The following is a 19,524-nucleotide window of genomic DNA, read 5'->3' on the forward strand; positions in this document are numbered from 1 at the left end:
ATTTATTGGGATAATACAAAGAAAATCTTTGCAAAGGATTACATACATTTCTGTTGAATTTAGCATAAAGGCTAGTATGTATGTGGGCCAAACGGTACCAGATTGTCTACAGAGGGGGCTTGGCACGTTGGAATCCAACATCCCAGATATACTCCCCAAGAGATAAGTCAATGTCAGAGAGGACATTTCTGGAGGGGACAGAAGTTATCGCCTATATTTTGTGTAAGGCCGACATATATGATAGACTATGTTCGGATACCATAGAGAGACGATCGGCCATATTGAAAGAAACCTGAAAGACAGCCTATGTTGATCAACTCTTCTAATTACTGTGTAATACCAGTAATCTTTTAAAGATCGCTTGTATCAAAGCTAATATGCTCTCCAAGGAAGTGGTCATGTTGCCAACACTTCAAACACACCTATGTCAGACACCCATAGAAACCCCATTTGAACGTCAGCCACGTAGGGATAATAATGATCTAAAGTGATAATTAACGGCATGTCAGAAGCTGAACAACCTGTTTGTCATTCAAGGAACATAGAGGCACAAGCTGACCCATGTATGTCAACAAGCAGAACATGTAGGCTATCAGTTACCGCCTCCTGCATAGTCAGAAAAATCTCATCCGCTCCTACATTTCCAGTCTAACAAGATACTCGAATTCAGATTTACTAGACAGCGACACACTCTGCAATATCCACGGTCACTGGTAGCAAATACATGCCGCTAAAAACAAGAAATACTGCAAACAACTGCCTGCCCGAGGGAAGAACCAACCTCCCTGAAGGGCTCGCAGGCCGGAAATTCCCCGCGGATATCTTCGAGGAAAGACAGTTAATTAAACTGGAGCGATTAAAGCTTTGCAAAGTTATTAACAACTAAACCCTTTATGATGAGGGGAAGTTGTGCAAGGTCCCATAATGGAGGTGTTCCGATTTGCAACCCCCATAGTAATGGTTGCTCTGAACTTGGCTGTCACCGGCAGTCCAAGAAAAACAAATGGAGCGGTGGTGTGCATGTGTGACCTCTGCTCCATTCATTGCCTTCAAAATCTCTATTCTCTTGATTGGTTGAGGACCCAGTAGTTGAGCTCTTACTAATTAGTTATCCTCTATTGTGTGGATAATCTCGTGAGATACCCCCTTTACTGAGGATCTGTCAACTATCCGGCGTGGCTCTTCGGAACTGCTGCCGCCGGGTGCCCGCTGTAAGAAACAGCCTGCACCCGACGTTCAGGGGGCCCGTACAGCGTCCCACGATGAGATCACGGGACACTGTGCGGTTGCTAGGCAGCCGAGGACCCCTTGAAAGGCCCCAGGGCTGCCTATGCAGAGTGCCCATCAAGCGGCAGAATTTCAGAAGGCCCCCGGCTGCCTAGCAACCGCACAGTGTCCCGCGATCTGACCGGACAGGCTTCTATCAGGCTTGATGGAAGCTTGTCCGGTCCCTGCACAGTATGATGTAATGTCATAGCATTACATCATACTGTGCAGAACAGATAGTTCGTATCTAGCGAAATTCGTAACTCGAATGTTCGCAGGTCGGGGACTATCTGTAATATCTGACAAAAATGTACGCCTGATCAGGGCAAGAAATACATTTCTGTGAAGGAGCTGCGCTTAATGCACGAACAGCTGTTCGCCTCTTCATGTATTCAGCGCACCGTAGGAAGTTATACTACGCCTGGTGTCGGAAATGCTGGGCTTACTAAATTTCCAGGAAAGTTCTGGAAGTATAGATCAGTGTTGAGTTCTAAAAAAAAATAAAAAAATAATAAATTTATATAGCGAATTTTGAACATCCCATTAAGCACCATTACATCTATTATAAGTTAATGGAGGGAATATGGCACAATTACAAACCTGACAAGAGGAAGCTACATATCAAAACTCACAGACCGGGCAAAGATGGCATTAAAGGGGTTTTCTGGGACTCTAATACTGATGGCCTATCCTTAGAATAGGTCATCAATATCAGATCGGTAGTGGTCCACCACTTGGGACCCCTGCCGTTCAGCTGATTTACAAGAGAATGGGACTGAGCTGCAATACCAGGCACCACCACTACAAAATGTGCAACACTATGGCTGGTATGCATTAAAGTGACAGTGACGCTGAACTAAATGCCTCGTCCACGTCACTCAACTGATCGGCAGGGGTTCCAAGTGGTGGACGCCACCAATCTGATGCTGATGACCTATACTGAGAATGGGTAATCAAGATCTTGGTGTAGTTGTTGAGTCTCCAATTAAAAGGAGTTTTCTGGCACGAATGATAACGCTGAAGGAGCTCCAACGATCTATAGTGGAGATGGATTTATCTATCTATAGGACCATTATAAGCCATACACACCAGAATTTGGCTTCATGGAAGAGCGGCCAGAAGAAAGCCATTGAAAGCATGTTTGGAGTTTACCAAACTACATGTGGTAGATTCTCCGAAACTGGGAAGATTGTTTCCTGGTCAGATGAGACTAAAATTGAGCTTTTTGGCCATGATTGAAAACAATGTAGCTTTATGAAACACTGTAAAACAAACTTTCTTTATTGCCTACTGCAACCAATCACAGCTCGGGCTTTCATTCCTCATTGTAATCTTGAAAAATGAAAGCTGCTCTGTGATTGGTTGCTATGATCAACAAAAGACAGTTTCTTATTTAGACAGTTTTCATAAATCTGCTATGAGTGGTGCAAACCCAACATTTCCCATCACCTCAAGAACACCATTCCCACAGAGAAGCATGGTAGTCGTGGTGGCAGCATCATCATGGAGGGCGGGGGGAATGGTTTCATCGTGAAGAACTGGAAAACTGGTCCAGATTGAAAGAAATCTTAATCGCAGTAAACTCAGGGCAAATTCTTGAGGAAAACCTGCTTGAATCTGCCAGAACTATGACGCTGGGACGGATGTTCACCTTCCAGTAGGAGAATGATTGTAAACATACTGCTAACACCAAGTTCATATCAGCTTCAGAGGCTCCTTTTTAAACCTTCAGCATAAAATCCCATATGAAAAATAGCCCAGCATGCTGCACTGTGTGAAAAATCTGGATAGCCAGACAGATACCGAAAAGACCCCGTTATAGATAATGGGGTCCGTTCAGTTCCGTAACAGAGCAGGAAAGCAGAACCCACAACGGTGATGTGAACACCGCTATTTTGGAGTGGCTAGAAAAAGGATTTAAAAATGGTCCAAGTGTCTAGAGCCACTAAGCTAATAGACACCTACTTCAAGACACTTGCATCTGTGAATGCACCAAATTAGTGGCTCTACAGATTATATGGATCTTCAAGCTAAATGTACATATATATATAATTTTTTTTTTTTTTTTACTGTGTCAAAAAAAGAGACATTTTTTTAATTTCTATAATTCGCACTTTCAAAATGGTATGCATGTTGTGTTAATAAAATGCTACAACCCCCTTCCTTCCTAAATCAGGAAAAGCACTAAAGAGGTGAATACTTTTGCAGAGCGATGTATTTTTGAATTTAATATGACTAATGACCATCACTCAAAGTTGGGTGTGACTCAAAATACAAAAGTTTGGAGACCTCTGCTCTAGCTCCTGAATATCTATTGCACCTAGAGATATGCAGAGAGATTGTGGTTTTAAGTAGAAAAACAAAAAAAACAAGCAAAAGAAAAAAGAATAAAAAAAACAAGCAAAAAATACACATACCTGGTAGATTCACTTCCATCAGATACTTCATGCAGAGGACATAAGGATGGCAATAGGTGGTTTCTGTTATTGGGGGAAATAGAGGTAACCTTAAGAAGCATCCAAGGTCACGTGTCATATCCAGAATACGGTCGTACAAGGGAAAATTCTGGAACGAAAATCAAACATTCTTTATTTTACTTAGCCAATGCAGAATCTGATGCTAAAGCTGGCCAAACCTATAAGACAGCAGTCAGTCAAATACTTGTTCGGCCGACAGCTTTCTCCCCACACCTCACCATAAACAGGCACCTTTGATTCTGTCACGTCTACTTTAGGCACCGCCCCCCCCCCCCCCCCCCCCAAAAAAAAAAAAAAATAGCTCAACTCCCAGCAGGAGGACTGGATGTGTTGAAATCCAACATGAAAAAAGTTTGGTACGGTGTTAGCCAGTAGAGCAAAGTGTGATTGTTCTTAGTAAGAGAAAACAAGTAATCCTGTAGATATGATAGCTTTTAATGGCTAACAAAAATACATGATGTTATGGCGAGCTTTCAAGCTTTTCAGGGTTCTTCCTCAGGCATAATGAAATAGATCCGAAGAGGCTTATATTATTACATACACATACTTATGACAAGGCACAGACATAGTTGTGATTAATTTGCACTTAAAAGAATACCACAACAGGATGAGTTGAGAAATAAAATACTTAACCAGATGTGAAAGTTTTATGATCTCTGAATTAGTGTTGAGGGGGAAACAGGCCAGCGTGTTAACTGTGCTATACATTTGTCATACTTCCCAACATGTCCAACCCTCATTTCCTCTTACATTTGTCGTTGGGGTCAGTGGGAAGACCAAACGCAAATATTAAACCTCATTATGGATCCAAATAACTACCTAACAGTTTTTGATGTGGAAATAGTGCAGATCCACAGCATTTCTGCTGCATGTGAACACCCTAAGTGATTATTCGGTTTGATGAAGATCTAGCAAATTCTTCATCTGTACACAGATCACCCAACAATTATAAACCTGGAGAATCATTAACACAATCCCTTACATAGTAGAAGAAATCGATTTGTACCATGTCCATGTTAAGAAGATGCTGGGAGTTGTAGTTTTGCAATAGTTGAAGAGCGACAGGTCAGAGTTCACTGTTCGAACAATCACCGCCAAGTGCAGACAGGCTCCGAGCCATCAGATCTTTATTTTAAGAGAATACATATAGGCATCCCTCATGCATACGGGGATAAATAGATGAAGACTGGCGTTTCCCATGCCAGTCTTGATACAAGGTGCATTGGAGTTAAATAATAATTTATATAGCGCACAGGAATAGTAAGTTTTCTGAACTGTGGTAGACCACACCTGCCACCAAACAGCCATGCCCAGATTTTTTTTCTAAGAAATTAATGGATAAGGTGTAAAACATCAAAATGTCCCATTTTGTGTGACAAACCTAGCTAGATTTTGATGCCAGAATTCTGGCATAAACCAGATCCTAAATTCCTGAAGGGCAATTTCAAGTCGCAGCATTACAGGAGAATTAGGGAGTATAAATTTATGGCCTTGTTTGATACTCTTAAGAACAGAATGAACCTCAGCCCAGGATTCTTGCACAAGTGGAAAATATGAAGGTCTGAAGCAGGTCAAGAGGGATGTCCTCTTGCCAACTTTTTTTTTAAAACTTTATAAAAATTCAGAACTTGACTTGTAATAATGTTGCTATTCAATAGGTGGTGCTGCACCTACTTCCACGTGTAGGTTGAAGGAGAGATAAGACACATCATAAAACTCACATTTCTGAGCTCAATGGACTGATTAAGTATTTATGTCTCAGCGCAGTTTGTCTGTTTTAAGTTTGGAGTGCAAAACAGTCTCAAAATTTCTGTGTGTGAACATTTGTATTTCAATCAAGATGGGTGTCCTCTTTGCATTCGTATATTACATATGTGCCCCATCCAAACCAGTTCCCTTTTAGCCTGAGGAAGGATCAATAGAGGATCCAAAAGCTTGCTGTAACATCATGTATTTTTGTTGGCCATTAAAAGGTACATATCTACAAGATTACTTGGTTTCTCTCAAGGAGAACAATCAGATTTGGTAGTGGATTACACAATTCCTGAATGACCTACGACTAACATCTGGACACTGGATTTTTGGTGGCAAAAAATGCCAGCATCAAAAGGCACAAAACATGCAGAAAAACAAAACACAAACAAAAAACGACTTTGTGACATCAATTACGAAAAGGACATATCATGCCCTCGTGTCATCAGGGCCAGCTACATAACTTTGCTGCTGTGGTCCTGTCGACTTCAACAATGTCTCTTTTCCTTTTATCATCCTCCTGTAAAAGCTCTTCTTGGTTGCAGTCTCCAGAGCTGTGAATGAGCCAAGTGGGCGGGTCCCCACTGCTCTCTACATAGGAAATGTCAGAATTGATTGGGAGTATTGGGGTCCACCCACTTGACACATTAAAACTGAAACAAAGCAGAATCTGTATGAGAGAATGGGAAAGTGTAGAGGGAAATGAGAAATCTCACAGGAATCAGTGGGGCCACGGCTGCAAATCTATACAGCCAGCTCTTGACACGAGGACATAACAGGTGCTCTTTAATCACAAATAAGTGTACCTGTCAAGTAAGGAGCTCAGAGAACTAGTTACACCTAGTGCCTATATTTATAATCTACACCCACGCCGTATAATCCTTAGCTTTTCAATGATGGGTACGGCTAATAACAAAAAGCAGTGCATTGTAATCAAGCAGCGCATTTACTAGAGAGACAGTCTGCCAGTATCAGAGGAGAGTTATGACTAACGAGTCTTCTGAGAACAATATAACTAATGCAATGTAAGCACAGGTCAACAGCGGGGTGGAGGAAATAGTTTGCCTCAGTGCCGCCAGACCCAAAAAGTGCACTCAGTGGACAACTTTTATTAGGCTGGTTATCGATTCAAATCTGAGTTGACAGAATGCTTGTAAAAATCAATTGAAGAAAAAATATTTCGCTTGAGCCATGCCTCAATAGAAGTGAATGGAAAGGTTCTGCAATGGTTTCAGAATGGTCTTGGCCTTCAATTGTCACACAAGTGCAGGTTGTAACCTTTTTGCATCTGAATGTAACTTTGGAGGCGCTGCCTGAGGAAACCAAATAGAAAAAGTAGGCAAGGGCTAGACAACGCGACCAAAAAAGAAGGGGGGGGGGGGGGGGGAGTGTACAATTTGTCTGCAATTTGCTGTTACACATCTATTTTACAGTGCGATTTTTCTGCAAGCTCGGGGGGAGGAGAGTCAAAATTTGCTGCACTCGTTACAACCTTTAAAAGGAAAGAACGCAGACTTTTGGCAGTAGAGTTGTAGTCATACGATTTGCATGGGAGTCTATTCTGGCGAAGTTAGGTGCAACTTGCCACTGTAGGGACCCAGAATGGACACCACAAAAGAGTGGATAGCATGGGGGTTTTTTTTTGGTTTAGATTTCTTGCTCTGTCGCTTCACAACGGCGCGATTCAATGCCGCCCATACGCAAATGTTACTGGGTCTAAGGAAGAGGAGGAAAGATGCCATATACGATGCTTATGGTTTGCCAGGGCCCTGGTTTGGTATAAAAGCGGTATCTCCAGTCACCAAACTCTGAAATCCAGATAGATGGACATGCACTGTATGGAACACCTCCTTGTTTGCCTGAAACTGCAATAAAAGTGAGTTATTGCTGTTTTGCTGGGAGAGCTCAGGTATTTTATAGGATTCCGTCGGCTCATACGTCTCCTCCAGCTCACTTGATACCCAATCAGAATTGGCGAGAAATATTACACCTCCTTCCGAAACAAATCCACACCCATATGGCCCCTATAGTTGAACAGGCTACAGAAACTCCCAATAGCGAAAAAGCTAGTGCCATTAGGGCCACTGCTGATCTCCGCTGAAGATATGACCCAGGAGCACGAAGATGAAAATAAGTAGCCTCCACGGCCCTGTGGGGGACAGACTCACCACCAACTTATGCTCATCCTATACGGGTGGGACACTGAACTTTTGAACTTAATTTTTGTTTTAATTTGGTTTTATTGCATCCCTCCTTGTTGCAACAGCAAGGACTTGCACAACATTAGACTAAGAATTCTGTTTTTTAATAATGCAATTGCTACACTATGTGATCACATTAAAATTTAAAGGAGCCGTCTCTTTATAATAAGACTACGTTATATTAAATGACAAGAACTCAGTCACTTCTTAAAAACTTTATTGAGGATATCCTATATACTTTATTACAGACATTATGGTCTGTGTTCCCTAAACTGATGGGCTAGAAACTATGCGATGAGTCAATAATACCCTTCTGTTTGCAGAGCAGCACCAACGAGAAGTTCTGCCCAGTTTCCTCTATGCTGCCGGAATAGCGTTTCCATCATAAAGCTGGTTACTGATAGCGGGGCACATGACCGGACCGCTTCATCAGCAGCCTCCATTGTATTACATGGCGCACAGTACTGCACATGCACTGGGCTGTTCTCTTGTGCACTGCCTTATTCGATGGAGACTGTTGATGGATGGGTCAGATCTTATGTCCCATCATCAGTGGCCATGCTGTGCCGAGGCAAAGGTGTGGGGCTTCTCACATATGCACTGGCACTGCTCTTCAAACAAGAGAATAAGAGGGGTTTTCTCACTTTTTACTATTGATGACCTGTCCTCAGGATGTCAGGTGGGTGGATCCTCGCTAATCAACTGATTTCTAGTGTCGCTGTCACTACGGACAGTGCTGGAAGCAGATTGTGAGGACCATAGCGCAGAGGCCCAGTTTGGTACTACAAGTACAGTTCCTATTGGATTTCAATGGGAACTGCGCCTGTCATAGTAAGAAGTAGCACTGAGAATCAGCTTACCAGTGGGGATTCTGAGTTGCAGACCCCCGCCAATCATCTATTGAGGTCATCAATGGGGGGAAAAAAGTAACAAAAACCTGTTTAAAGAAAAAAAATTAAATATACACTGAATGATTAGGCACAGCTGGGACGCAACACCTTGTCATCAGTAACAGGGCACCCTGTGAGGGCCGCATAACGATCTGTTCTCAAATGTGCTGACCTCTCCCCTGTGCAGTAGAAGCAACATTTGGCAGCCATGGGTCAACGTGGTGACTTGAATGACTGACTGCAAGTAAATTGTTGGTGCCTGGTAGTATGGTGCCAGTATTTATTAAACAGTTGCACTTGTTGAACCACAGTATAAAGAGTGTACTAAGCCTGATAGAACCATGGACAGACCTCCAACAGAAGATCACAGCAGTAGGCCACATGTGTTGGATCCCAGAGGCAAGCACAGGGTGTCATGTCTGATAACATGGCAAAGATGTGCCATAGTGGACGAACTGGCTCAGCAATACCACAGTGCGAAAGTTATACAAGTTTCAACAATGACCATGAGGCATATGTTGCCACAACTGGGGTTCAAAAACCAAAGACTGACAAGGGTGCCTATGAGGGCTCCACATCATCGCCAACAATTTATGAGCCCAAGAAGGATGTCAATGGACCTTGAACGCATAGCAGAAGGTCATCTGGAGTGTGGAGTCCCATTTCCTACTCAACCATATGCATAGCCAAGCCTGCATCCTATCGTTGTACCGTTGTGGTTCAACAGAGACCGGTGGGTGCAACGTCATAGGCGGAGGAGCGTTTTCTTGACATGACCTAGGATCACTGGTCATCATACCACAATCCTTGAATGGTGAACACTACAGGGACCTGTTAGCTTGCCATCTGTACCCATATCTTCAGAAAGTCCTGCCCGACTACAGTGCCATCTTGCAGCAGAACAATGCTCCAGATCATCACGCTTGGATCACTAGGAGTGGTTGGAGTAATATGGCAATGTATTCAAAACACCTTGCCCCCAGACTCAGACTATAACCCCACTGAATGTGTTTGAGAGATGCTAGAAAGGGCTGCGACATCTGCTCTCCCTCCGGTCCAGTGGGTCCTGTGTACTACTCTGTAGCATTTGTCTAAGACACTATATACACCTGCTTTGATTGACAAGGTAAGCAGCATTGGTCAGTCACATCAGCATGTAGTGCCTTAGACTACTGATGCATACTAGTGCATAGTGTGCATCTGGTAGTCAGAGATCGGTTCGGCCATCTTTGTTTCTCCAGAAACAATGACGGTAAGATCTCATCTTGCCATTGGTGAACGTAAACAATGGTGTTAAAAAAATAAACAAAATCTTATGGTGTTAAACATGCACAGCTTGTCACAACAGAGTTCAATACATTGTAATGAGTCTGGTAGACCTGTGGAGAGCATATAATGAAGATGCATGGCCAAGCTATGCGCACCTCTGGTGGCCAGTGGACTCATGAGTTGCTGGCAAAATTGCATGTCCACTGACCGCCACGGGTGGATTTGGTTTGGCCATACAAGGTCTTACAGACCAAAACAATTAGGTAGCCTACTTTCTATAATGTAGATCTACCATGGAAGGAATCATATGGTTGTCAATTTTTAGAATACTTCATCTCGTGTGACCCGGTAGTTAGCTCTTCTGATTTATCCCAAAATATGAAAATAAGCCATCTGTTCACTGAAAAGGTTAAAGACTGTAGATATTATGCATCCTGCCTTATTTATAACTGTAAGGAATAAAAGCACTTAAGCTTTTTTTGTCCTTCACTATTAATAAGGATTATCTGTTTGCTTTGCTGAGTTCAGACTTAAAAAAAAAAAAAGAAGGCCTATAGAACTATACGGGAACCTGTACTGTGGCAATTATATATTGACCCCCACCCTCCCTATTCAGAGGGGAACTGAAATAATAAAAAACAGTCCTTGAAATGCTGGGAAAAAAAGTTTTATAGAAATCTCACAAAATATATCTGGGTTTTGTGTTCTCGATTAGGTCATACCTGAGACAGGTAAGGACAAGCTAGAGTTTCTGTTACACAAGAGATTACTCCCAACTAAAACCTGAGCACAATGAGCTTTCCAAACACCTACTTCCTGCTACTATGGAAGAGAGAGAGCGCCTCGCCCATGCTGACAGTGGGCTTTCCAAGTACTGTACACGTTCACCGCACAGAAACTCAGCGTATCTGTGTCATTGGATAGATGCCAACTGGTGACTGAGGGAATATTATACTCAATAGCCAAAACTCTGACTAGAAGACAAGAGAAAAAGTTGTCGTCTGTCTCCAGCAGGGACAGCTTATAGAAGACAAAATTAATGGGACCTGTAGAACTCAGTCTTCAGTATGCTCCCCCTAGTGGTGCCAGAAGGCAGCTAGATTTTTTGCATTTACCATTGCAAGAAAAAGTAAACAAACCCTTTGTTAGGCAGGCAGATGTAGAATGCCAAACACCAGCTTGACTTTGGGTTATCTGTGGAGGCAGCCACTGGGGAACTCCAATTTTCACCCTTGACCTCTCCATGCGTGAAGAAAAAAAAAAAAAAAGTTTTCTGCAGGGTCCCCAAGCAGTAAGGCCCAATGTCAATGGGCCGATTTAATTTGTGGAATCTGCATGGATCACCTGCGCTGAAGATCCACAATTCAAAGTGCCCATAAGGAAGAATTGGCACCCGCAACTGAATTTAGGCATGTGGATTTGATTTGTAGACCGTTTGGTGCCTAAAACAAATCGCAGCATGGTCTATTCCAGTGTGGATTCCGTACGGATGCACTGCGGATTTGAAGGTTAAAATCAATTAGGGAGGTGGTGAAAAGACTGGGGAGGTGGGCTTGTGGATTTTTTTTTCTCCGCACGTACAGCAGCACGGAAAAACAAATTATATCCACAATCTCCCACAAATGGTTTCCGCAGGTCTCCCACTGCAGAAACCCGCATGCAGAATGCGTTCCGCCAAAGGACAGGAGGCCTTACTCATACAAATAGTTTCGGCAGTGTGGCCACTGACGCTGCCCTGGGCTGAGGCACAGTTCCTGAAGGTCTGAGCAGGAGCGCAGCAGGATGACAGGCTGTAGTCAGAACTGGAAGCACAGGTGCAATAAAGCCTAGGCCCATAGGTCAGGACAGGCAGCAAGCAATAATGAAGCCCAAAAGTACAGAACCGAGAACAGAGGTCAGAATAGTCAATAAGTCAGAAGAGGGCGAGAACCAGAATAAATACAAATGGGCTTTGTCACAAATGGCAGTGGGAGATAAATTGCTTAGACATCCTCCATGGGAAGAAGATATCCAATATAGCAGGAAGTCGAAGGTGGGTGGTGGTGGTCATGTTTAGGGCACACGCACTGGCCCTTTAAGAAGAGGGATAGGAGTACGCTTGCCTTACAGGTAGCCAGCCAGAAACGAACAGAGTAAGTGTTGCGTGGAGATGACAGGCCATAATGTGCAGGACATGGTAGAATGGCAGCGCCTGACCGTGGCTCTAGTGAGAGAAGAGCTGTGGCATTACCTAATTGCGACGTTTAGAACAAGTCTAAGGCCGCCTGCAGACGGCCGGGTTAGATCCCGCTGTGAGAATTCTTTCAGCGGGATCCGACCTGCGCCCCTGCAGTGACCAGTGCAGCTTTCACCTTCTCCCATGGCTCTGGCTCTGTGATGTACCGGCTGCCGCCCAGCTGGCGCATGCGCAAACCAGAGCTGGGGCGCCGGGAGTGACAGTTCTGTGCGGGCCTCTACGAGACCCGCACAGAAATAGCACATGCTGCGATTTGTCTTCCACGTGCATTTTCTCACGGACAAATTGCGGACATCTGCATACAATTGAGTTTTGTAATACAATCCTATGCAGGCATCCAGGGGCAGAAATAAGATTGCAAGTTTGAGTTTCACAGATGCTTTGTCATAAAATAAAGACACACAAAGCCTGGTTACTGACAATGATCTATTGAGAACCATGCCTCAATGCAAAGTACTTTCAGAAGATCTTAGAAAAACGATGTTGTAGCATCCTGCCAAAAAAAATAAATAAATAAAGTTGCCGCCCTCCTCAGTTTAGTGCGAAACCACCTGGATGTACCACAACACTCCTTGGAAAACATTCTATGAACAGATTAGACAAATGTGGAACTTTTTAGCACAATGTTAAGTCCGGAGGACAAAAAGACCACTACATACACACCAGCACCTCATCCCAACTGTGAGGCATGGTGGAGAGAGCATCATGGTTTAGGGCTGCTTTGCTGTCTCAGGGCCTGGACGCCTTGTGATCACTGAGGAAACTCTAAAAGGAGGATCAAAACAAGGTACTGGGTTTCCTCTGGGTACTCTGAGTTACACACACACACAACTTTGGGCACTCTGTTCCCACGGGGGCCAACAATTTATATTCGCCTATTAGCAAGTTGTGTGTGCGCGGAACTCAGAGTACCCAGAGGAAACCCATACAAAACATAGGGAGAGCATACAAACTCCATGCAGATGCTGCATTGGAACTCTTATCCAAGATAACGGTGCTGAGCCACCATACTGCCCTAATTGTATCTCAGGTAACAGTCAGATCACAGTTTATTAGCAGTCAATGCGGAAATCCAGGTAATTCCAAAGAGTTCACCTTTTTTTTTTCTTGCAAACGTATAATTATTTTTTAAAAATCTATCCATCTATCTATCTTTTACAGATCTGTCCTCCGGCAGGGAGGAGAAACTGCATGTGATCTACAGAGGTATAAGCTATATAAATGTGCTCAGGCAGCCAAATGTAGGTAAGGAAGGAAATCGTCAATGTAGCAACCAATGAAGTTGATGCTCCCTTTGAGAGTAATTAAAAGGTACAATGAATACCAGGAGCGCACTGCAATCAAAAAGATTTCAGATATTCACAGAGTCCTGCTAGTAAATGTAACCTTTACAGGGGTTGCCTAGTTGTAAAACGGTTAATAGCCTTATCCTTAGAATAGGCTATCACTAGTAGATCAGCGGTGGTCTCCTGCCCCATCAGCTGTTGGTTGGGTCAGTGCACCTCTGCACTAAGCGGACTTCTGAAAGAAACAGATTGCTCCATTTCCAATGCAGTGACCAGGCCTGCTATTACAGGTAAAGTACCCTTTGAAGTGAAGAGGAGCTTTGCCTTGAGCACCCAGCCGGGCCTGGCCTGGCCAGTTGGAAGGAGCTGTTGGCTTCCTGCAGAAATCAGCTCAGCGCATGAGTGCACAAAAACATGTGATCAGCGGAGGTCCAGGAAGGCGAACCCTCCCTGATCTCCTCTTGATTGCATGTTCCCATGGAAAGGCCATTAATGGTTTCTGACTGGAAAGGCTCTTTAAGGTTTAGTGCATTTTATATAGAAGATTGCAGTGAATGTCCACCTTTTGATATTTTTATAGTGATCTGGACAATGAGGATTAGTTAAAGATCGGCAAAACGTACGATGTGGAAGGCTGAGACTTTTCTCATGATCGGACAGTGCTACAAAATTGCATGTATGTGAAGCCCATGTTTTTCAATGGGTTCCTTCACATTAGTGATGTTTTGTAAACTGCTAAATGCATCACCCATCAGCCACACTTCTCGCGGGGCCCCGGCGCTAGTTTGCAGTCTTCTGTCAAAGCTTCTGGATTGGAGGCTCAAAAACCTCGCCTCTATGAAGTGCTGGCTCTGATTGGTTCTGGAGCACCACGGCTTAGCCAATCACAGCCATCCAATGCAATGGCTGTAATTAGTTCTCGAGTGCCGTGGCTCAGCCAATCAGAGCCAGCACTTCCTGGGAGGCAGGATTTTTGAAACTCCAATCTGAGAAGCACTGAGTGAAAACTCCAAACAAGTGCCAAGGACCTGCGAGGAGAAGTGTGGCGGAGCGGACAGTGGTGCTGTTTTTGTTTTTTTTTAATGAAGCCAGGGCTTATTTTCAGGGTAGGGCTTATATTTCAAGCCCCCTGAGAATACCGGTAAAAAAAGCGCTACAAAATTGTGATATCGCTGCAAGGAAATGCAGCGATATCGCAGAGCACAGATGCGATATTGCTGTGATTTTCTCGTGGCAATATTGCTGTTGCACGTGTGAAAGAGGCCTAAAAGGTGTGGTCTCACTTCTAGATGTGCTGATGCAGGAAGCAGACAGCTCCATACATTGCACAGTGGCACAGGTTGGTACTGCAGGCTGAGACCTATTGAAGTGAAGTAGGCTCAGCCTCCAGTACCAACCTGGGCCTCTGTAAATTGTACAGAGCTGTCTGGTTCCTGTAGAAAAACAGCTAGAAGTGGGATAACCCTTTTAATCCCTCAAGGACATTGTTGTAGATATCCCTGCTCTACACATATCCCTGTATAATAAGATTGACCCAAAATCGACACAATATACCACATTTACACAGAAAACTTGTCGCTAGTTCCACAAGTTTGGTTCACAGAGTGTGTAAAACTGAAAAGCTCTCTGCTAGGAACATAACGGGGTTCATGGTTCAATGAAATGTTCAAGACTAAGGTGTTCCTCAAAGAACCGGAAAATCTAGACCCATCAACATGTCTGCTGTATAGAGGAGGCATCAAATAAAAGGACTACTTCATTTATTCTGTGTTCACGCATGTATGGAGCTGAGTGAACAAACTGACTTTAGGTATGATGGAGAAGAGGAAAAACCTGCGTTCAGTCTGACTGCAGCACCGGCACAAAACATACAAACGCCAGTGCAATCACACATAAAAATGATACAGAACATTTAAAGGGGCGGTCCATTTTTTTACAATCCTGTTTTAGTACAGATGCCAGATAAAAAGTTAAGTAAACCCTTTGGAATTACCTGGACTTTTTTGTTGACTTTAATAAATATGGTTGGATTGTTATAGACAAACACAATCTAACTAAAGCAATAACACGCAAACAGTTGTACCGTTCATGTCTTTTTATTGAGCACATTGAGCAAACATCCAAGTGCAGGGAGAAAAAGTAAAGCGAACCTCTGTGTTAGGGACTTCTCCAAGAACCAGTTGGCAAAAGGTGTTTCATTTAAGGAGATGAGAATGGAAGTGTGGATTTTACACAGGTGATATGCCCATTAAATAAAGCCCTACAAAGCCTGGTTAGTGACAAATCTGTTCATCTCAAGAAAGACTGGTACCTTGATGCAAAAAACTTTCAGTAAACCTTAGAAAATGTGTTATAGGGATGCAAAAGGCTGGTTAAAGGGGTGGTCTCGTGAAACCAAGTGGGGTTATACACTTCCGTATGGCCATATTAATGCACTTTGTAATGTACATCGTGCATTAAATATGAGCCATACAGAAGTTATTCCACTTACCTGCTCCGTTGCTAGCGTCCTCATCTCCATGGTTCCGTCTAAATTCGCTGGCAGCTTGCTTTTTTAGACGCGCTTGCGCAGTCCGGTCTTCTCCTTCCAGCACGAGCCGCTTCAGTGTGCTCCCCGCTACAGCTCTTCTGTGCATGCGCAGACGAGCTGTCACTGCTCGGGAGCGCGCTGGAGCGGCCATTCTGTACCTTCCTCTGTTAGAGGAAGGTGCAGAGCTGCCGAGCTGTCCGGAGAAGCTGCCCAGCTGTCCCGCCGTCCAGCTGTCCTGGTAAGTGATGGGGCGGGGTTCTGTCGCTGGGCCGGGGGGGGGGGGGGGGGCTGTCGCTAGGCCGGGGGAACTAGCGCTGGGCCAGGGGGGGGCTGTCGCTGTGATGGGGGGGGGGGGGGGGCTGCGCCGGTTACCTTCTGCCTGGCGGTGGGTGACTGGTCGGCCGTGTTCACTCCAGGGGTCCGGTCGGCGGCTGCGGGGCGTCTGGTTGCCATGGAGACACAGCTGGTAGCGTCTCGGGAGCGCGCACGTCGGGCTACAGCAAGCGATGCGAAAAGAGCTGGTGGCCATCTTGGGAAAAAGTTTTATAAGTTGCTGGAACGGTAAGTAGAAACCAGCTAGGAAAGTCATTTACAGGGGTAATTAGTAATGTATGTTTAATTAGGGGGACTGGGCAAAAAAAAAAATTCACTGCTTCCTCGAGACATCTCCTTTAAGACTATGAAAGCTTTGCCAAAGACTTGTATGTACAACAATACCAGAGGTAAAACAGGTTATCCACATAGGGTGAAAATTCAGTTCTGCTGCCACTCTCAAATAAGAGTGGGCATGCTGGTAAGATTTTCTGGCAATGCCACTGCAGCGGCAGTGAAACATTAAGTAAAGGATAGAGAGGGGAGAGTGAGAAAAGAAGAGAGATTGATGGAGGACCTTATTCACACCACAGAAGCCCTTTAAAAGGTGTCGTCTAGGGCTAAAAAGCTGCTTTCTCCCAAACACAGCGCCACCCTTGACCGTGGGTTGTCTGGTAGCTCAGCTCCCATTCACTTCAATAGAGAGAGCAGCCAGGTTTTTCGAACCCTGGAAACCTTTTTAATTTATGCACTACCTAGAGCTTCATTATGGCTTAAAGACCTCAAAGCTTCAGAAAGGCCCACTGCACAAAAAAGAAAAAAAAAACAACAACAATCATATGATTAAGCAGATTTTGATTTCTGCACAAAAAAAACCACTTGGTCCTCTTTCACTCAGAGGAGGGTTTCTGCACAGGCTGTGTGGCCACACCAAGGGGGTTCATTTAGGACTGCGTCCTCATCCACAAATAAGTAACATACAGGTTGTTCAATGGCACTTTCCACTCACATTTACAAGCAATAACAGTACAACTGAGGCCCCCTAGTGGTGCATTTTCATGTTACAATGGCGAAGCAGCCTAAAAAGTACAAGCAACGCTTCTGCTAGCTTGAAAAAAAAAAAAAAAAAAAAAAAACTTTTTTTTTTTTTTTTTAAAAAGGACGATAATCTGGGTCTTTTCTAACAAAAGGAAAGCAGTTGGATAGATTGAAAAACATCTTGCAATAGCTCAAAACAAGCTAAATGGTTAATACTGCAATTCTCTTACATAAGGCTATTATCACGAATGACTCCATTAGAAGGGACCTTCCGTTAATATAGCATGGCACTGTATATCCCATAGCTTTAGTGTCAACCTATCAATGCTCTGTGGACATTTCCTCTGAATAACTGTCAATCAAATCCAAAATCACCCAGCACGAGGGTGCGGTGCAGACCCCCCCCCCCCCCCCCCTTGACAGGGTCACGGACCATACCTATGAGCAGCCTATCTGACTAAAGGGAGGGCAGGATGTAAAAAACTAAATTAAATTAAAGATGGGGATGGACTCCATGGGGCTGAGATTGGAAGGCTATGTCTCATGACCTGTCCCCTTCAAACAGAGACTACAGATATTCAACACCTTTTTTGTGTGTTTTTGTGTGTGTATGTGTTTGTTTTTTTTAAGGGATGTGCAATTGGATACTTATTTTAGGTCTTTTAACAACATTTTATATGAGCAAGTAATAAAAGCACAAACCGCATTATTCTATTGAGTTATGCTTAATTCTCATTAATGCATTTCATTGGTAGGTTGCATTTGGTTTTCTAACCCCTTAAGGATGCAGCCTGCCTTGGTACTTAGTACAATTTTTTTTTTTTTCCTGAGATGGGGGATTTTTATCTCCACTTTTGAAAATCCATAACTTAACTTTTCCGTCAATATGGTCATACGAGTGCTTGTTCATTGTGTGGTGTAGCTTTAACTGGTATAGTTTTGGGATACATATAAAATTATATATATATATATATATATATATATATATATATATATATATATATATATATATAAACTTTTCTTACAGTTTCTTTTTAGAGGGACAGGGTGGAAAAAAAACACCCACATCAATTCTGCCATATTTTTTTTGTATGGCAGTTAGTATGTGGTACAAATTACATAATTTGGGGGGGGGATTGGCACAAATTATCACAATATCAAAATCATACATTTTTCGCTTTACACTTTTGGTCAATACATTTCCACTTTTTTTGGCATTGTTACATTCAAAAACCCAGAACTTTTGTAGTTTTCCTATTGATGGAGCCGTGTGAGCTATAATTTTGGTACCATTTTCGGGGACATACGACTTTTTTGATCACTTTTATTGCATTTCTTGGGAGGCGAAATTTTGCCCCTGTGCACTTTTTTTTGTAAAATTTACAATGTCTATTTTGCGGGATACAAAAAAAAAAAAAATTCGACTTATTGAACGAGTTGTCACAGATGCAGTGATGCCAAACCTTTTCTATACTCCTGTAGGGAACTTGAACCTCTCTGATCACTCAGATAATAGCGCTTTATTACTTTGCTTTCACAATATCAGCCAAGGCAGACCCAGCCACTACCAGGGGGTCCAGTTGCCGAACCCTCACAACTGGCTAGTGGAAGGCTAAAAGGCATAACAGAAGGTACTCTACATCTCAGTTGACCAATTTACATGTTGCAGTCAACATAGATCATGGTTTGCAAGAAGTTAACAAACGGGATGGAAGTTCTCTCTTGTCCTAGTCATTGCAGCAGGACCCTGGCTGTCCGTTCTCGTTGATCGTGCTCTGGATGGTGCGGGCTTAGATTCTGAGCCCATGCCATCCATATGACGTACATGCATGTCATTACATGAAAACTACTTCGCTTCCATGACGTACATGTGCAGCATGGGTTGGAAAGGGATTAATCCCAAGCATATAAAACAAAATATACATGCTGGAAACATTGACACTCATTTATATTTATGGCTTAAAAGACAACAATCCAAAATACTGATCAAATGTGAAGATATGAATGATGCATAATAGTAATGTTTCCTACAGCCTGCCAAACGACATGTTTGCTGGAAAACTCTTGTAAATGTCATACACTAGCATAGGTAAATTGTACACTTTAACCCTTTCCAATCCACTGTCTGACGTCTAAAGACATTCTGATTGAAGAATGTACAGCTCCGATGTCGGAAGACGTACGGCAGGGTATTCTTACTGTATATTACTAGCTGCTGTTTGGGTCCTCTCCAGCATGCCCCATACCGCAGTATTGGCTCTAGCCAG

At 43.4% G+C, this 19,524-nt stretch overlaps 1 protein-coding gene and 1 long non-coding RNA gene across 3 annotated transcripts in view; one reads left to right on the forward strand and one right to left on the reverse strand.

Moving 5' to 3' along the window:
• Positions 1–19,524, reverse strand: part of TAF1B (TATA-box binding protein associated factor, RNA polymerase I subunit B) — an 82,794-nt gene that overhangs the window by 27,022 nt on the left and 36,248 nt on the right. For both annotated transcript variants that reach the window (XM_066597397.1, XM_066597404.1), the window contains one exon: positions 3,684–3,831. In XM_066597397.1, coding sequence (XP_066453494.1) covers positions 3,684–3,831 — 148 coding nt within the window. The remainder of the gene's footprint in view (positions 1–3,683; positions 3,832–19,524) is intronic.
• LOC136621729 (uncharacterized) overlaps positions 1–19,524 on the forward strand; it is a 46,748-nt gene that overhangs the window by 20,964 nt on the left and 6,260 nt on the right. The window lies entirely within an intron of this gene.

The sequence above is a fragment of the Eleutherodactylus coqui genome, chromosome 1 (assembly GCF_035609145.1).
Source record: "Eleutherodactylus coqui strain aEleCoq1 chromosome 1, aEleCoq1.hap1, whole genome shotgun sequence".
NCBI lineage: Eukaryota > Metazoa > Chordata > Amphibia > Anura > Eleutherodactylidae > Eleutherodactylus > Eleutherodactylus coqui.